General features: G+C 44.2%; 1 protein-coding gene across 5 annotated transcripts in view; it reads right to left on the bottom strand.

The window, feature by feature from the left end:
* Window positions 1-18,307, bottom strand: part of ADAMTS6 (ADAM metallopeptidase with thrombospondin type 1 motif 6) — a 333,735-nt gene that overhangs the window by 226,357 nt on the left and 89,071 nt on the right. For 4 of the 5 annotated variants that reach the window (XM_056541263.1, XM_056541253.1, XM_056541273.1 and 1 more), the window contains exons 4-5: window positions 6,799-6,967; window positions 4,740-4,957 (exon numbers count right to left, since the gene is read on the bottom strand). In XM_056541263.1, coding sequence (XP_056397238.1) covers window positions 4,740-4,957; window positions 6,799-6,967 — 387 coding nt within the window. The remainder of the gene's footprint in view (window positions 1-4,739; window positions 4,958-6,798; window positions 6,968-18,307) is intronic. The other variant, XM_056541289.1, reaches the window with a different exon arrangement.

The raw sequence follows: 18,307 nt of genomic DNA, 5'->3' as shown, positions 1-18,307 counted from the left end.
ATGTGTTATACTGTATAATGCATATAGAAAGTGTTATTACTTTGAGAGAGGTTAACATGTGATCACCAGTTTTCATGTGAGTTGTCACGTGAGTGTAACCCAAGAGGTATCAGTGACCATGTGACTTAAGGGTAAGCTACAACCTCAGCATTGTCACGAAACCAATAAGTTCCCTGGGTGCAGCCATATTGGAAGCTCTGGCTGCTGCGCTTGTCTCTGCTGTAATCTGTCAAGCAGCCGCTGCAGCGCAGATTCTGCAAACACCAACATAGTTAGAACGGTTGAAAAAAAGACGTACGCCCATCAAGTTCAACCAGGGAATTGAAGGGTAGGGGTGTGGCGCGATATTGGGGAAGGGATGGGATTTTATATTTCTTCATAAGCATTAATGTTATGACTAACGAATGTCAGTCTCCAGTGCCAGTAGCTGTCAGCATTAACCGGTTGGTGCCCGCAAGTTCAATCGCAAGACTATCCATAACCGGGTGCCTGCATAGTAGAGGGGGAGCATCCATTACAGTACCTCCATTGGTCAAGTCAAAGATGCTGCAGTGCTTCAATAGGCATCTTAAAAGGGAACGCACTTTATTTCTCTCATAGCGACAGCGCACTAAAAAATCAACAGGATGTCAGAACCCAGCTCTCCAGATCAACCACACAGCAGCGCCCCTTCATCTCCAGCAGCGAGGACATCACCTGCCCCATCAGTTGGGACCCTGCCTGCAGTCAACATCCACAGTCCTGGTGTTCCAGCATCTGCACCGGTATTCATGGGGAACCCTGTCCTACCTACCTACAATGGAGACCCCTTCACCTTTCAAAGAGAGGATCCAGAGTTTGTTTGTCTTTTATGCTTTCCCTCCGAATCAACAGATGCTCAAAGGACAACTACAGGGACCAGCGTTAGAGGAAGTCCGCACATGGCCAGCCTCCGAGAAGGCGACTGTACGGTAAATCTCTGAAGTACTGTACCAGGTATTTGAGTCACATTCTCCATCAGAGGTACGTCTCCGTCTGTATGAAAGGTGACAAAAGCCAGGTGAGACCTTGAGAGCGTATCCTGTTAGACCTACAGAATGCCCTAGAGACTGACAAGGTATTAATGGACAGATTTATTGATAGGGCTCATAACAAGTGGGACAAAGCCCAGTTGAGAATGTTAGCGGTCCAAAACCCCAACATGTCATTCCCCGATTTCAAAGGACTGGCTATCCAAGTGATTGAGTCCAGGACTGAGTTAGAGGAGACTTTTACTCCCCTCACACCTGTTCAAGAGCCACTAGGGCGGTAGCTAGGCCTATACCATCACCATCCCCTGTCCCTGCTCCAGTGCAGCCCACTTTGCCAGTCACCGCAGCCTTAGATGTACAGAGTGTTAAGCAGGACATTGAGCAATTGACCAAGGCTGCTAAGGAGCTTGCCACCAAGCCTGCTCCATCTGACCATGAACCTCACTTACCCAGGAAACCTGCCCCTGCTCCCCGCAATCCCAATTACCGTAATCCTCCACCCAATAGATATTCTGGTACTAGTAGACCTTTCTGCACCTATTGTAACAAGCCTGGCCATTGGAAAATTCAGTGCGGGAAATTAAACCGATTAACCCTGAGGTCGAGGACCGACCATCAGGAAAACAGTCACCAGGTCCAACCCCCGAGCGACTCTCACTTTATGTCTCCTTCTGCCCCTATGTAAAAGTTATTGTAGAAGGTGTACCTTTAGAGTCGCTGATAGATACAGGATCACAAGTGTCTACCATAAATAAAAGTGTTTTCTATTAGCATTGAGATGCTAGTTTGCTGTGTGAGCCTGATTATGTCAATTTCAGGGTAGTAGCAGGTAATGGGCAACCAGTCCCCAGAAATGAATACTGGGAGCAAACTATTCAGTTGGGAAAGCATGTACTTACCGGGCAGTGAGAGATTGTAACTAATGTGACATAAGGGGTCTGCCGAGTTTATATTGGGGATGAACATTATGAAAAATAGTTTTGCCGAAATACTAGAAGCCCCTTGCATGCCTCTCTTCCAAATCTGTCCCCTTCAGGCCAGCAGGCTGCGCAGCACCACTTGAAAGTTCTACAGGCGGAGCAGAAGTTTGCCAACAAGCAAGGTGAAATCTGCAGAGTACGAGTTCAAGACATCAGGTCGGTGACCTTACAACCCAACACAGAGACTAATATCTGGTGTCTTGCATGTCGCGGAGTCAAGAATAGGGATTATCAGGCCCTGCTGGAACCTATGCAACTAGAAGATCATCCTCTTGTCCGAGCTGCGAGAAGCCTTGTCACTGTCACCATAGGAGAGTCTCGGTGCGGTTAGTAAACCTGTCTGACTCTGCTACTGTCTTGGTACTGTCTTACCCAAATACACTCCGGTAGCTCAGTTGTACCTCCTAGGGTCAAAGGACATTGTGACAGAGCATCCGGTGGCCCAACAACGTGCAGCTCAAGTGGCCGAAGGATCCAGTGTGAGCCCTCCAGAACCTTGGTGGGCGCAACTCCAGGTTGGAGACGACACAATCCCAAGGGACAAAGTCAGTGGAATCATCAATGTTGCCAAGAGGTACCATGAGGCTTTTAGCAAGCACCCCACAGACTTCGGGCACACTTCAATGATCCAGCACCGAATCCTAACAGTTGACAGCCCACCTATCAAGAACAGACACCGTCCAGTTGCGCCAGGCATGTATCAGACTGTCAAGAAGATGCTGGCCGACATGAGACAGACGTGATCCAAGAAAGTCAGAGCCCCTGGGCAGCGACACTTCTCCTGGTCAAGAAGAAAGATAGAACCATCATTACAAGGGTAATGAATCCCACATGTTTATGTCCCATTATCACAAGGAGCATGTATGGACATTTGCACAAAGTGCTACAGGGACTCGTCCCCAGTTATGTTTTCATATTCAGACCTGTGAAGGACATTCAACAATAATGTCCCAGGAACTGTCATCACTAGGCCTCAGTGGCCATTTCCAGTAATCTGCCCTCCAGGACGGGGCGACGAGGACGGCTGTTTTTAAGAGGGGAGTTTGTGGTGGCCCAGTACGGGAGTTGTGCCCCCGTACTCTTGCTGCCCTGTCAGGCACCCTCCTTACAGTGTCCCCTGGGCCCCCTCTACACCTGCCCCCTTATGTATATATTGTTTGCCATGTGTTATACTGTATAATACATATAGAAAGTGTTATTTTAAGAGAGGTTCACATGTGATCACCAATTGTCATGTGAGTTGTCATGTGAGTGTAACCCAGGAGGTATCAGTGACCATGTGACTTAAGGGTGACCTATGGGACCCCACCAGAGTCTCCCCTATAAAAGCCCTGGGAGGAGTCTCTTCTCTCTCTTTCTGCTGAGTTAAAGTGCAGTCAAGTCCTAGAGTGTGTCTGGAGTCCATATGAGGTCTCAAGTCAGTCCAGAAGCCACAATTCTACAAGTAAGCTACAACCACAGCACTGTCAAGTCAGAGTGGCCTGCACTAAAATTGTCCAAATCTACTGTAAGTCCAAGCAAGCCCTTAAGGTCTCTGATGTCACTGGTCACCTCTGTGGGCCTGGCTAAACTGTATAGACTATACCATCTGTCACTCAGCAAAGCTACTGTTGTCGGTAACTTGGCGTCAGAGTCATTATTGCCCCCAGGCATAGCCCAGGTTCCAGCGGTATACCTTCGGGTGGTATTGAGGATAAACCACGCCTGGCGTCACAAATACAAGGGGTTAATGCCATCTGTAACTAGGGTAATTCCATCTGCCCTGCGTCTCACACCCTCTACCACACAAACCGGATTCTAATGGCCCAACTAACAACAAGGAAGAATATCTACTTTTATTTATTTAATTTATGTAATCATTCTATTTTTACATTTTGCATAATAAACTTGTATAGTCTTAGGCTGGGTTTCACATCACGTTTTCAGCCATACGGGACCACATACGGCTGGGGGGAGCTAAAACCGGGCGCTCCCATATCCCTGCCGTATGCCGCCCGTATGTAATTCATTTCAATGAGCCGATCGGAGTGAAATGCTGACTCCACGGCCACGGTTTTAGGTTCGGTGGGAAAACCGCCTAGGGAGCAAAAATTAGCCGACCGGAGTCAGCGTTTCACTCTGGTTGGCTCATTAAAATTAAATACATACAGGCGGCATACGGCAGGGATACGGGAGCGCCCGGTTTTAGCTCCCCCCAGGCGTATGCGGTCCCATATAGCTGAAAACGTTATGTGAACTCAGCCTTACAGCATCCTATCAGTCTGTTAGCAGTACTGCAGTCATAAAAGCAAATACTACCTAGCATTATCTTCTGGACGTAATAAAACACATCAGTGATGATCCATCACCTGAACTACCAGAAAGAAGGGAACATGAAAAAACTGCTGAATCCTTTAAGTGTCTTACACTATATTCTCAAATACTGTGTAAAAACACTTAGGGGGAGATTTATCAAAACCTGTCCTGAGGTAAAGCTGCTGAGTTGCCCAATCAGATTGCTTCTTTATTTTTTTCTATTTTTTATTTTTTTTTAAAGGCCTCTGAAAAATGAAAGAAGCGATCTGATTGGATGCTTTGGGCAACTCAGCAACTTTTCCTCTAGACAGGTTTTGATTAATCTCTCCCTTAGACTTGAAACAAAAGTATATAAAAGTAACAAAAGTATATATTAATATAGGACTTAATTCTAGATTGGTGTCATTTACCCAACATATTTAGGCAAGTGTATAGATGAAGGGGTCAAACTTACAATATTCATTACGCTCAGAATGTAGTGTTCAATGTCTTTGCGCCCATGGTACGCAACCATCATTTTGTCGGCCACTACTAGTGTCTCCACAAATCGTTCCACGCTAACCGACCTCCTCTGCCGGCGAAGACCATTTTCGGTGTCATTGTCTGAAGGTGTTGTAGGGGTGGACAGTGTATGGTTTAACCACCAAGGCTTGTGATTCCCTGTAAGATCTTCTAGGAAATAAAGCAACTGTATTAGATGTAACATATTATTGCTCTGCTACAAATTTACGGTTGATATTATAACAGCAAAACCCCATTGGGTTCTTTATACAAGATTTCTATTGGCAAACGTAAGTTTTCACAGAATTTACATGGAGCAGGGATTGTAGCATTTTCAAAGGAATTGTCCAAACAAAATATGGCAGGGACCCAAGTGATCAGTTTTAATCTGGCAGTCAGAGTTTGGTTTCCCAGCAGGGCTGCCACAGGGAAAATTATGAATAACACAGTGTATATCCAGAATCAAAGGGTTGTTGATATAATGGAGGACAGAATAGATCTTGTAGAAAGAGAGATGCTCTAACCACTCTGGACTCAAAGATGAGGACTTTTAACAGAAGAACCCCCTCTTTTAAAGCGGTACTCTGCCTCTAGACATCTTATCCCCGTCACGCCCCCTCCCATAGACTTGCATTTAGGGGGCACGGCCGTGACGTCACAAGCGGGGCGTGACTGTGACGTCACAAGCTTCCGCCCCGCATCCCCAGTCATCCGGCATGGAGCGAAGTTCGCTCTGTGCACTGGATGTCTGGGGTGCCGCAGCCGAGATCGCGTAGGTCCCCAGCGGCAGGACCCCCGCAATCAGACATCTTACCCCCTATCCTTTGGAAAGGGGATAAGATGTCTAGGGGTGGAATACCCCTTTAACTTCCTAATAGGGTAAATTAAAAAAGGTTTTCTAAACTGCACAACCCCTGATATAAGTAAAAAGTCATAACAGAGGATCTATGAGATGTCTTTGTCCATGGGTTGTGTCTTGTATTGCAGGTAGTTCAGATCTGTGTGTAAATAGTACTGAAATGTAACATCAGATGTAACCCATGGACATAGTGGCACTAGAGATGAGTGTAATGATTCGCACAAATCGTATTGGGTCTAAATTTCACACATAAGGCTGCATTCACAGTGCGGTTAGAGCGTACGGCTGCCGGCTGGGGGAGGGGAAAATCATGCGCTCCCGTACCCCAGGACCGGCGCCAAACTCCATTGACTTTAATGAGCCGACCGGAGTCAAACAGTGACTCCAGTCGGCTCATTTTTGCCCCATATTCGGTTTTGTGACTGAACCTAAAACCATATTTTACTGCTGTTTTAGGTCTGGTCACAAAACCGGATACGGGCCAGAAATGAACCGGCCGGAGTCACTGTTTCCGGTCGGCTCATTAAAGTCAATGGAGTTTGGCGTCGGTCCAGCTGGGGAATGGGACCGCACGGTTTTCCCCTCCCAGCTGGATCCGGCAGCCGTACGCTCCAACCGCAGTGTGAATGCAGCCTAATTCAGATTCATTTGAAACTTTTTGCCATTTGTCTCAGATTTCTCTTTGCCCTGCACCTGTGCACTGAAGGACCCAGAAATAAGGAGAAATGCTATAGCTTGTCTATTGCTGCTTCCACTGACTACATTTGTTGGGTGGCTGCTATGTACCTTGCCCAGCTGCTCAGTGAACTACACAGCAGCAGAGACTCCCTACCTCTGACAGGAGTCTCTGCTCCTATAGATACTTTGCATGGGCAATTGCAGGACAATCGGGGGACTTCCAAATCCATACCAAATCTGAACTGGAGCCAAAACAAATCTCGAGATTCCTGGGAGATTTTTCACTCAAAAATATACACATTTTTTTTTAACCAATGTATATTACAAATATACATTTAGTGTTATTAACCACATTATATAAAAAGGTTTTGCAAATGACATGTACACTTTAATACACAACTTCAATTCTAGTTTTACTGTTACTGATATTCAATGTAAAAGTGACATTACCTGTGATTTTGTGCATATATCTTACCTTTCACGCCACAGTATCCCTGGCTGCTTGAGTGTCGCTGATGGATGGCGGACTTTCTGTAAATAACATGAGGGTGGCCCCTTTCAGAGTTAAAGTGATTGGAGTTTTCAGTTATGTTTTCTAAAGGCTCAATAAAATACTCTTCATCTTCAGTAGCGATTACGCCATGCTTGGATGGAAAAGAATAGGAAAGGGATTTAGACAAATTGGAGAGACTTGTGCTATTTGCATTAAGACTGATGACGTCTGGGAAATGTAACGTAAATGTGGATATTTCTACATTTTTCTACATTGCAGAACAATTGCATTAATCACCCAGCAGTGTATGGAGCAAACAGTCTGCTCTCTCATTAGCTTTTCATCCCCCATCATTATACAGATATTGCCAAAGCTTCACATTTCCTCTTACTGCAGAGTCGATGGCCTCATGATCTAGTAAAAAATATATATTTTCTGAGCTGACTTAAGACTGTGCACTTGCAGATTATATACTAGGGAACTAGCAATTCTGTCAATATTCTTGGAACCAATAACAGAAGTACAAGGTAAAAGGGCCTCATGCCCCAAAATGTTAAATGGATTGTCTGATGCCAAAGATTTTTGAGTATGGGCTTGGGCTGTCATAAAAGTGATACTTGCCCTTATTAGTCCCCAGATCAGTCTTGCCTGTGCCCAGTTCCGTCCAAGTGATGCCTGGGCATTTCCTACACGTCTAAACAAAAGCAGGAAGTGCTGCTCTGCCGAGAACGGGCACCGACAGGACTGACATGGTGGGAGATAAGGGCAGATGAGTTTCACTTCTTTTTTATGCCAGTCTAATCCAATATGTCATAATTTTGTGGTATCGAACAATCACTTTAACTTTCACAAACACCTTTTGACTTTACCCACAAAAGGGCTGATTCTATATTAAAGGGAACCTATCATCATAAAACTGGTATAGGAAGCATATTGCTGGGACACTATGAATTACTCTGCTAAGCTTGGACATTTTAGGGAAATCTAAGTTTAAAAATGCTGCAAGGAATCGGGTAACTAGTCACATAGTGTGGGTTCCGACAGCTGCTTCCCATCCAGCTGGCCTGAGTGACCCATCTCTTTTTATTGTTACTCAGTGCTGGCAGGGGGGAGAGCAGCAGCCCGGACCGGCTCCCCATGACTAGTTACCCAGGTCTCAGCAGCATTTTTAAACTATGATTACCTGAAATGTCCAAGCTTATCAGAGTAATTCATATTGTCCCGGCATCGCACTGCCTGCTAAAGTTTAATGCTTTAAGGGCAGCGTATAACTCAAAACCCATCTAATAATTGGCATTGGAGGCAAATGATACTACTTCTCAAATACAATGATACTACTCGCTCTATATGGCCACGTCCTTACTTTAGAACCTAAAAGCCTGCTGACAGGTCCGCTGTAAGCTGTCATATTCTGTATAGATGAAAGTTTGGATTATGATTACACAATTAGAACGTACAGTATATGCTTTGATATTACACATATGCACACCTAAAATGGAACACATAGGGGGAGATTTATCATTGCTTTAAAGGGGTTATCCAGCATAAGGTGATTTTAGTACGTACCTGGCAGGACACGTACGTACATGGACATGCTTAGGAAGGATCTGCGCTTGTCTTTGGCTAAATGGCTATGTTGTGAGATTACCATAACACTGTGGCTAGCTTTCTGTGAACTTGTATTTCCTGTTTTCTGTTTTCTTGTTTGCCTACAAATCTCATGATTCCATTTTCCTCCTTCCCACACATCAGCTACCCCACCCATTGAAACATAAATGAGCTGCAGACCTGTGGTCTTCAATCAGGATGCCTACAGCTGTTGCATTAGTTGCAGATTGATCCCTACACCCATTGAAGCAGACAGACTCCCTGTCATCAGCTGACTAGTGAGTCAGGTCTCGACCGCATTGCAACCTGGGAAAAATTCCGAGACAGCAGTCATTTTGTATGCTGGTAAAAATAAATATTGGGGTGAAAATCACATAAGAATTGTGAGAAAACCGTCAAACACAGGTACAGACACTATATTATGAACTACACTAACTTTACAGCCCCAGTAGCATAGTCAAATAAAAAAAAAATCCCGGAATACCCCTTTAAGAGCATTTTTTTTGTCTATGTTTTGGCGCAGTTCAGGTGCAAGTAGAATATTTAGCGACTTTTATGCGTCTTTTGATATAGACAGTTTTACTCTTTTTGCCTACCCATAGAACTTTTTCTTTTTGACCATGCAGTGGTCACGTATTAATCATTTACGACTTTTGTCAAAAGTCGCTATTTTGTGTGCAAAGGTACTGTTTTAGGCGCAAAGCTACACCACCTACCATTAGGCGTGAGAATAATTTTTACCTTCCAGAATTCAACCCTTAACCTCTTGTGGACAACAGCGTCCCACTCCCCTTCTTTGACACGTGCTCCGGAGCTGAGTGCGGGTCATAGCTGGGTGGTCCTGGCAGCTATCTGCCACCAGGACCCATCTCTAATGCCAGACATCACCGATCACGGTGATGCCGGCTTTAACCACTTAGAAACCACAATCAAATTTGATTGTAGCTTCTAAAATGCAAGTAAAAATGTCCCGGCAGCTCTGTGTAAGTAAGTAAAAACACCTAAACTGCCAATTTCAGGACCCGGGAAAGTGTCTACTTCCCTCCCTCACAAGTGTCTAGAAAAAGTATTTGTGGAAGAGCTTTTCCCACCACAGCAGAGCTGCGCAAAATTCATCATCCTGCTACACCTTCTTGATAAATAAGATGCCCGCTAGTCAAACCCACCACTCAAATAAACGTGGGAAAAAAGCTCTAGCGTAGGCATTGTTCGATAAATCTGGGCCATAATGTCAAATACTAAAATAAGAAAGATTTCCCCAACAGCCCAGATTTTGCCAGGACAATCCCACAAATCTGGCTGCATAAATAGCTGGGGTTATGTAAATAATGCCCAAAGGAAGGCATGATGGGAGCTTTTCAAGGTTTATTTTGCGGGGACACGTCTTTATGGGTTTGTCCCAGCAGAAAAAAATTACCCCAATAAGTCGAGGCTACACTGCGTCCATATAGACAGATAGTAAAATATGTGAAACAATACTGCGGCTACTCTCAGAATTTCTGTCATATATTAACACTGTGCATTATTCCCCTTAAGAAAATTGTGCTATGTGAACATAGCCTAAAAGGAATAATTCTGACATTTAGATCATATTAGAAACAACATTTTATGCAACTCCATAATACAGCTCCTTTGCAGATCTTCCATACATGTATAGTACAGGTATGATGGCTATTCATATAAGATATTACACATACTCTATTCAGAATTTAATCATTTCCAAATCACTAGTTAGCTTTGAGGTTTTATTAACCCTGTATACATCCTAAATGGCATTAATGAAGAATTATAATGGTAACCAAAATATTTAATCTGAAAAGGAGAGAAATCTATAGAGGGGGAGTCATCCATGAAAGAGAAAAGAAGCAAAAATATGTGCTAAACAGGATTAGGAATGCACCACTAAGCACTTTTAATGCAGTGCCCCATTCATTAAAAAAACTGGAGTATACATTCGACACATGACAATTTTAGCATGGCTTTCAGTCCCAAGGAATGGCGTGCAGCTTACTCCAAAAGGTGCCGCTGTTTGAGAGGATTATGGCACACAGCATGCCATGTTAACCTCATCAGCCTGGGGAACCTATAAATGTCTTCAGATGACTTTATTTCTTTATTCAATGCACACTGGGCTTCTAAGCCAAATATCCTGTTCTAGAACAAGCGGTATAGACAGAATGAGCTGTGGGGTTACAGTCAGTCAATCACTCTACAAGCTGTGCTCCTCCAATGGATTAGCGGTAGAGATACCTGGCTGAGCAGCATAGGAAATATTGGTCACCAACATGTCTACATGTGGATAATGGTACCAGTTTCAATATTACAGGAAGATAAACAATACATTTATAGCGTAAAAATGGCAAGACTTCTCATTACAATAAAGAGATCTGCAAATCCTGAAAACTGGGAAGTGTGACTTGTTTCGATATCTAGGTTCTATTACAGGAAAGAACCAAACCTTAAATCCTAAAAAAAATTATAGAAAAGGAATAATTGAAGGATTAACGTGTGATATGGATGGACACACGGTTTTCAGCGGTATGTCCCATACAGTCTGGCCCACCTGCCGATGACTGATAAATGTCTTTCTATGGTGTGATATGGTGAAATCTGTCAATCATCAGTGGGTGGGTGAAGGCCGCAGCAATTACTCTTGCTGTGTGTTGCCTGCTTTTGGGTAACCAATGTACACTACATTGTTGCGTAAGAGGCAGACCACTGAATAACCCACAGTAACTGAAAGGTTATTAGAGAGAAGTCATTAGAGAGGAGAAAAGATTTTAATATCTATATCATGTGTCACTGAAGATGCTGCATAGAGATGAGCGAATTTTTGAAAAATATGATTCGGTTGATTCGCCAAATTTTCCAAAATAAATGTGTTTCGGTCCAAATTTATTTGCGGTGAATCGCTATTAGAAAGGGCTATTTCTGGCCTACACTTGCTGTAACACACATAGGGTGTGTGCTGAGTTAGTGAAATAATACTGTTATTCAGTATGACATGCAGATCAAAGGTGTCGCTATAAGAATCACTGTCACAGAGTGGCACAATGACAGAGCCTGGAGGTGGCGGTGGCAGTGGCGGCAGCATGAGGAGATCATCTAGTGGCTGAATGACACAGCCTGGAGGTGGCGGCAGCATGAGTAGACTATATAGTGGCTGAATGACACAGCCTCGAGTTGGCGGCAGCATGAGGAAACCATAGGCAGGTAGGCTGCCATGAAATAGGTGGTCTAGTCTGTTTGGCTTCAGACTTTCCACTTTTGCAACTGACTGCCAACCATGCTACCACCTTGCTGGCTCAGCTGCTGCCTCACGGGCAACCTGCAACCCTCTTCTCCTGATGACGATGAAGCCCCCTGCACCCGGCTCCAAAGTGCGATCAGCTTCATCATCATCGAGTTGTGTCTGCACGTTACTGATGTCCTCTTCAGGTTCCTCAACAGTGTCTGCTTCAGGAGCCTGAACGCTCGCAACACCACCTCCCACGCCACTCTCCTCCTCACTACTTGCCCGCCTAGTGGAGGAAGCGGCGGATGTCTCCTTCACTTCTTGGCTGGGCAGTAGCTGCTGACTGTCCTCTATTAGATCGTCCTCAGTGAATAGTGGAGCTGAACCCACAGCATAAGATACTTCTGTGGGGGAGGGAACAGCATAGGACAGAAGCAATGGGAAGACAGGGACTGCTCTAGGGCCATGCCAACTGAGGGTTGTGTCTGAGGAACCCACCGAATGTTGACTGGGGGTGTTTCAGATGTCACTTTTGATGAAGTGGATGACTGTGTTAACCAATCGATGATGGCAGATGAGTTGCTGGTTGAGACACGACCACTAGCTGATACCGGGAGCTCAGGCCTCTCGCTGCGAATCCTGCTGCCACTCGCCCCTAGTCTGCTGCAACCTCTGCCTGATAAATTAAAGCTTCTGCCACTCCTCTGTGCACGTCCTGGCACTTCTCTGCCTGACATACTGCGTATATGAGGGGAGTACAATATGCTCCATTACGCTTAAAAAAGTATTTGTCTACAACACCAGCAGGTGTGTACTTTTGGCTGGCCTTTCACAGTATCTAGGCCCTTAAGACTTTATCAGGAACAAAATGGCACACCACTTAGATGTACGTATGTTGTATGCACTTATATGGGGAGGACAATGCACTACAGTATGCTTAAAACAGTATTTGTCTACAACACCAGCAGATATATACTTTTGCCTGGCCTTTTACAGTATCTAGGCCCCTAAGACTTTAACAGGAACAAAATGGTACACCACTTAGATGTACACACAGGTTACACTTAATAGAAGACAATATGCTTTTAGTGCTCTGCTCACCCGAACTGGCTGGCTACTATTAGCTTTTCAGTTGTTGTACACATCAGTGCTGCAGCACACAGTCGCTGTGTACTACACCCAAAATTGCACTCTCTCTCTCTCAATGTCACCCCCTTCCCGATCAGTGCTTCTAGGCTGGATTTGGGCTTGAGATGAATCACTGCTGTAAAAAATTTGAATCACTGCTGTAAAAAAGCTTTTCTGTGCAACATACTGCTCTCTGTCCCTCTCTGCAATAGAATGCTGATGTGACTGGGAGGTGAATCGCTGCTGTAAAAATGCTTTTCTATGCAACACACACTGCTGTCTGTCCTTCACTCTCTGTAATAGAACACTGATTGACTGGCCACAATATGGCTGCCAATTATATAGGGCTGTGACATCACAGGGGTGGCTGGCTGCTGATAGGCTGCATGCTGCATGTGATTCAGGGTCATCCCGCTGACCCTTGTTCCCGCCTTCTCAGGATTCCTTGCCCCATGTCCTCACATGTGGATCTGCCATTTTAGATGCCCTGGAGCCTGGACCACACTAAAAGGAGTTTAATGAAGTGATTTTCGTGATCAAATCGCGGCAATATTTGCATTCCTTGTGAATCAAAATTTTCCTGAAATTCTTAACGAATTCGGATCAGTCATATTCAATTTGCTCATCCCTAATGCTGCAACCATGTGTCCAGACACTCTTAAGTTATGTTTACATAGGGCCTTTTAGCAGGCAGATCTACATCAAAACATGTAGATTTGTTGCAAATTTAAAAAAAGAAAACAAAATGTCAAAGTATAGTTGCAGATTTGCAAATGTGGCCTATTTTTTATTTTTTTATTATTAAAACGTCAAATGGAGAAAATCTACAACAGATCTAAAATATAAATGTATTTAAAGAAATATTCCCAACTCACAAAGTAATCCCCTTTCCACAGGATACGCGTTACCAAGTTTAATAGGTGGTGATCCATCCAATGCTTGTATCGGACAGCTGTCTGCCCACGTAAAAAGGACCCTAGAACTGAGCCACATGGCCTTTGTGTGCTATAGCACAGACTCTATCAAATGCTATATGTATGTGGCATTGGTTGAAATCGACAACTTATTTACCGTATTTATAGGGGTATACCACGCACCGGCCTATAACACGCACCCTCATTTTACCAAGGATATTGTTAGGATTCGGCTAGCAGGATGTGGATCCACTGTGTCAGCGAGGGATTGGCGTGGACAGTGTCGGTGGACCGGTTCTAGGGTTGCTACTGGTTTTCACCAGAGCCCGCCGCAAAGCGGGATGGTCTTGCTGCGGCGGTAGCAACCAGGTCGTATCCACCGGCAACGGCTCAACCTCGCTGACTGCTGAGAAGGCGTGGGACAGAAGGACTAGGCAGAGGCAAGGTCAGACGTAGCAGAAGGTCGGGGCAGGCGGCAAGGTTCGTAGTCAATGAGGATAGCAGGAGATCTGGAACACAGGCTTTGGACAACACTAAACGCTTTCACTGGCACAAGGCAACAAGATCCGGCAAGGAAGTGCTGGGGAAGTGAGGTAATATGGACAGGGAGCAGGTGGAAGCTAATTAGGCTGATTGGGCCAGGCACGAATCACTGGTGCACTGGCCCTTTAAATCTTAGAGAGCTGGCGCGCGCGCGCCCTAAGGAGTGCCAGGACATGACAGCCGGGGACCGGGACAGGTGAGTGACTTGGGATGCGATTCGCGAGCGGGCGCGTCCCGCTATGCGAATCGCATCCCCGCCGGCAATGTCAGTGCAGCGCTCCCGGTCAGCGGATCTGACCGGGGCGCTGCAGAGAGAGGAACGCCGCGAGCGCTCCGGGGAGGAACAGGGACCCGGAGCACTCGGCGTAACAGATATTTGGGTAAAAAAGTTTTTTACCCAAATATCCTTGGTAAAATGAGGGTGCGTGTGTGTGTATGTGTATACCCCGATACACTGTTTCTGACCCCGCAGAAGCCCCCAGGAAAGGCAGGGGGAGAGAGGGCCATCGCTGCCCGCTTCTCTCCCCCCGCCTTTCCTGGGGTTTAGAGCCCTGCTGCCGCCGCTTCTCTCCCTCTGGCTATCGGCGCCGCTGCCACATTGCCTCCCCCCATCCCCGGTTGTATAATTACCTGTTGCCGGGGTCGGGTCTGCGCTGCTTCTGGCTCCGGTGCCAGTCTCCTGCGTTGTTGCTATGCGCGGCGTAATGACGAGTGACATCTTCAATGCAACGTCATTACGCTGCGCTGCGCATAGCAACGATGCAGGAGACCGGCACCGGAGCCAGAAGCAGCGCGGACCCGACCCCGGCAACAGGTAATTAATTATACAACAGGGGATGGGGGGAGGCAATGGGGCAGCGGCGCAGGCAGTCTCTGGACCCCAGGATAGGCAGGGGCAGAGAAGCCGGCAGTGGCGGCAGGTCTCTGGACCTGCAAAAGCCGCTGCAGTTCATTGTTTTAAAGCGCCTGCTTTAAATCATTGAATTACAGTGGCTTATCGGCGTATAACACGCAGGTAGACTTTAGGCTAAAAATTTTAGCCTAAAAAATGCGTGTTATACGCTGATAAATACGGTACCTGTTGTAGAAACATGTCAAAAGTTTTGAGGGTTCAGACCCAAAGCCCTCGCTAGAACAAGTGAGGAGAAGCGCATGCTAAATGTGTTCTCTCCCAACTCTATCTATGTGACCGAGACAAACTTACAAAATAAATCCATGGGACGGTATCTGTCAAGGCACAGAGAGCAGGAAGAGAAGCGCTCAGCTTAAGGCTTTTCTCCATGCTCATTCTAGCGATCGGTTAGGGTCTAAACCCTTACCGATCAAAACTTTTGACATGTCTCTAGGACATGTCAATATTTTTTTCTTTTAAAGCAACAGGTGCACTTTAAGGGTAGAAGATTATAATTCAAAAATCTGAGGCATCCGGGGGTACAGTAGAGGTCCCATGCTTTTGAGTAGAACCCGTTTATTGCCCCATAAACTAAGCCATCATAAGGCTGTGTACATGAGGCCTAACAGAATAGTTATGCATACAAACATGCTTATCTGTGACAGTTCTTTAGGGAAAGCTTCAAAGATTTGTATCCCAAATGCTTCTACTATATCAATTATAAGCCACATTGATTTAACCTTCGCACTATTGAGAGAACATCTCTGTCTTATACCTTAAAAAATAAGTTTTTTTATTATATTTATTCCATGAATACACTAAAAAAGAGAAAAGCAACTATAAAAGTTCACAATATAACCTTGTAAATCAGTCAACTGTAGGTGGACCAACCTACAAGAAAAGGAAATGTAGCCGTCACATATAAGTGATAGATTTTCAACCACAATTCTACAAATAGGAAAACCCTACCTTGAGGGAAAGATTAAAAAAATAACATGTTAAATCGGTGTTATTTACTTTGTAATGAGTGTTTATTTTGCACTAAAGAATGCGCTTCTACAATCCATTTCAAGTTCAAAGCGCTGCAATTATCTAAGTGAGCCCTTAACATTTAAAGTGATGTCACGTAATACGGTACTTTCCCCACTCCAGCAAATTAAAGTAAATCTGAAGCTCAACTGCTACCTCCTTAAACATGAAAGAAGAGCTTGTGTAAGAAACAACTCAACCCCGGCAAATAAAAAGTGCTGTTACGTAGCACTCGCCCATTCAAATACAACTTACTGCCAAATTACTTGACTACTGACCATCATACAATTCTATAGGGGAGAACTAATCCCACAGAGGATTTTCTCACAGAGGATGTCCAAATTTAGAAAAAACATAGCTGCTCACTTCCAGAAAAAGCACCAGACCTGTACATGATATGGATATTTTTCTCACAATTATGGCTATTGAGAGTGCTAATCGTTTATTGGGCTACCATCCTGGTACCAAGGCATGAGTATGGGATTCATCTAACCATATGATACTTATGAGGTCCCTACATAAAATGTCAGTAAATATCTTGAGACAACAAAGTCTCTCTAGTCTCATGTTGGTACAATTACACGGACAATACTGCACAGACTGTCAAAATTGTCATGTATAGTTTAAGACTAAATTTAATGATTCAATTTCATTAAATTTGGCTCACCACAGAGAACTTGGTTCAGCTGAACTGCAGGAGGTCCAGAGGGGCAGCCATAATATACCGTAGATACAAAAATGTGTCTACATTATGGCAGTGAGTAAGCATCCAAACAGTCATGAACTATTGAGGTGGTGAAAGGTGTTTGGGACTTTTTTGCTGATGAGCTACCCTCTGCATAGGCCATCGATATCTGATCAGTGAGGATTTAACACCCAACACAGCACCGATCATCATCAGCCTATTCACCTTCTACCAGAAATAGCTCTGTCTACATGGTAGTGTCTGTACCTGGTATTTGAGCTTGTCCACTTAAATGGGAGGAGCTGCAATATGCAATATTATGTACAGCCACTACTAAGTCTATGGAGCTATGTCTGGTAGGAGGTGAAGAGGCTGCAGCACTCATCCGATAGAAGTGGCTTCTTTAATCAGTTGATTAGAGGGGGTGCCAGGTGTCAGACCCGCGTCATTCAGATATTGACTAGCTATCCTGAGGGTAGGACATAAAAAAGTCCTGAAAAATCCCTTTAAAATTAATAGAGAACTAATCTGTCCATGAATTATATCTGGATCTTGATATGTTACAGACCAAAGACCTTTCTAAAACAGGCTGTAGAGGGCGCAATTATGAACAGTGATCGTGATGATCGGCACTCCGGGCCACACTGACAATCTCTGGATTATTTGTGTGGCTCTTTAAATTCATTATTTTATTTAAAAACCAGCAAATAGCACACAGCACTCCAAAGAAAAAGGTGATTTATTTTCTCATGTCAAGCAATGCAATGTTTCAAGCAATACAATATTATAAATAATACATTTATATATATATATATATATATATATATATATATATATATATATACACACACAAACAAATAATACATTATTTTATTTATTTAATTATAAATTTTTTTTACACAGGGTGATGAGTGGCCGATAGGTGATTTTAATGGCCAAATAAAACATCTGATCAGCTGCCGAACAAGCAGAGGGGTGTGGAAAAACAAAACAAAAAAAAAAGACTACTAGGGATAACTAACGGGAGCCCAATCTACTTTTCCCTCATGACAATCTACTTGTCCTGGCCAATTTTCGTTTTTTGGACTCATGTTTTTACCTCTCGCCCTACATTAGCCAGATGGAACTCTTATTTTTCCATCTACAGACCAATATGAGTTTTTTTTTGCAGGACCGATTGTACTTAGTAATGACACCTTTTATTTTTTCATAACATATGCTCCGAAACAAAAAATAAATAAAAAATTATTGGTGAGGTAAAATTGAAATAAAAAAAAGATAATTTTGCAAATTTGGTGGTTTTCTTTTTTACGCCATTTACCATGTGGACATGTTATTTTGATACTTTAGGTCGGACTGATTACAGCAATACCACATTTATACGTTTACTAATTTGAAAAAAGTTCCAAACTTTTCTGACCCCTGTAACTTTTTAATTTTTTCGTATACCAGGCTGT

The sequence above is a fragment of the Hyla sarda genome, chromosome 1, assembly GCF_029499605.1.
Source record: "Hyla sarda isolate aHylSar1 chromosome 1, aHylSar1.hap1, whole genome shotgun sequence".
Classification (NCBI taxonomy): Eukaryota; Metazoa; Chordata; class Amphibia; order Anura; family Hylidae; genus Hyla; species Hyla sarda.
This window is presented reverse-complemented; position numbering and strand designations above follow the sequence as displayed.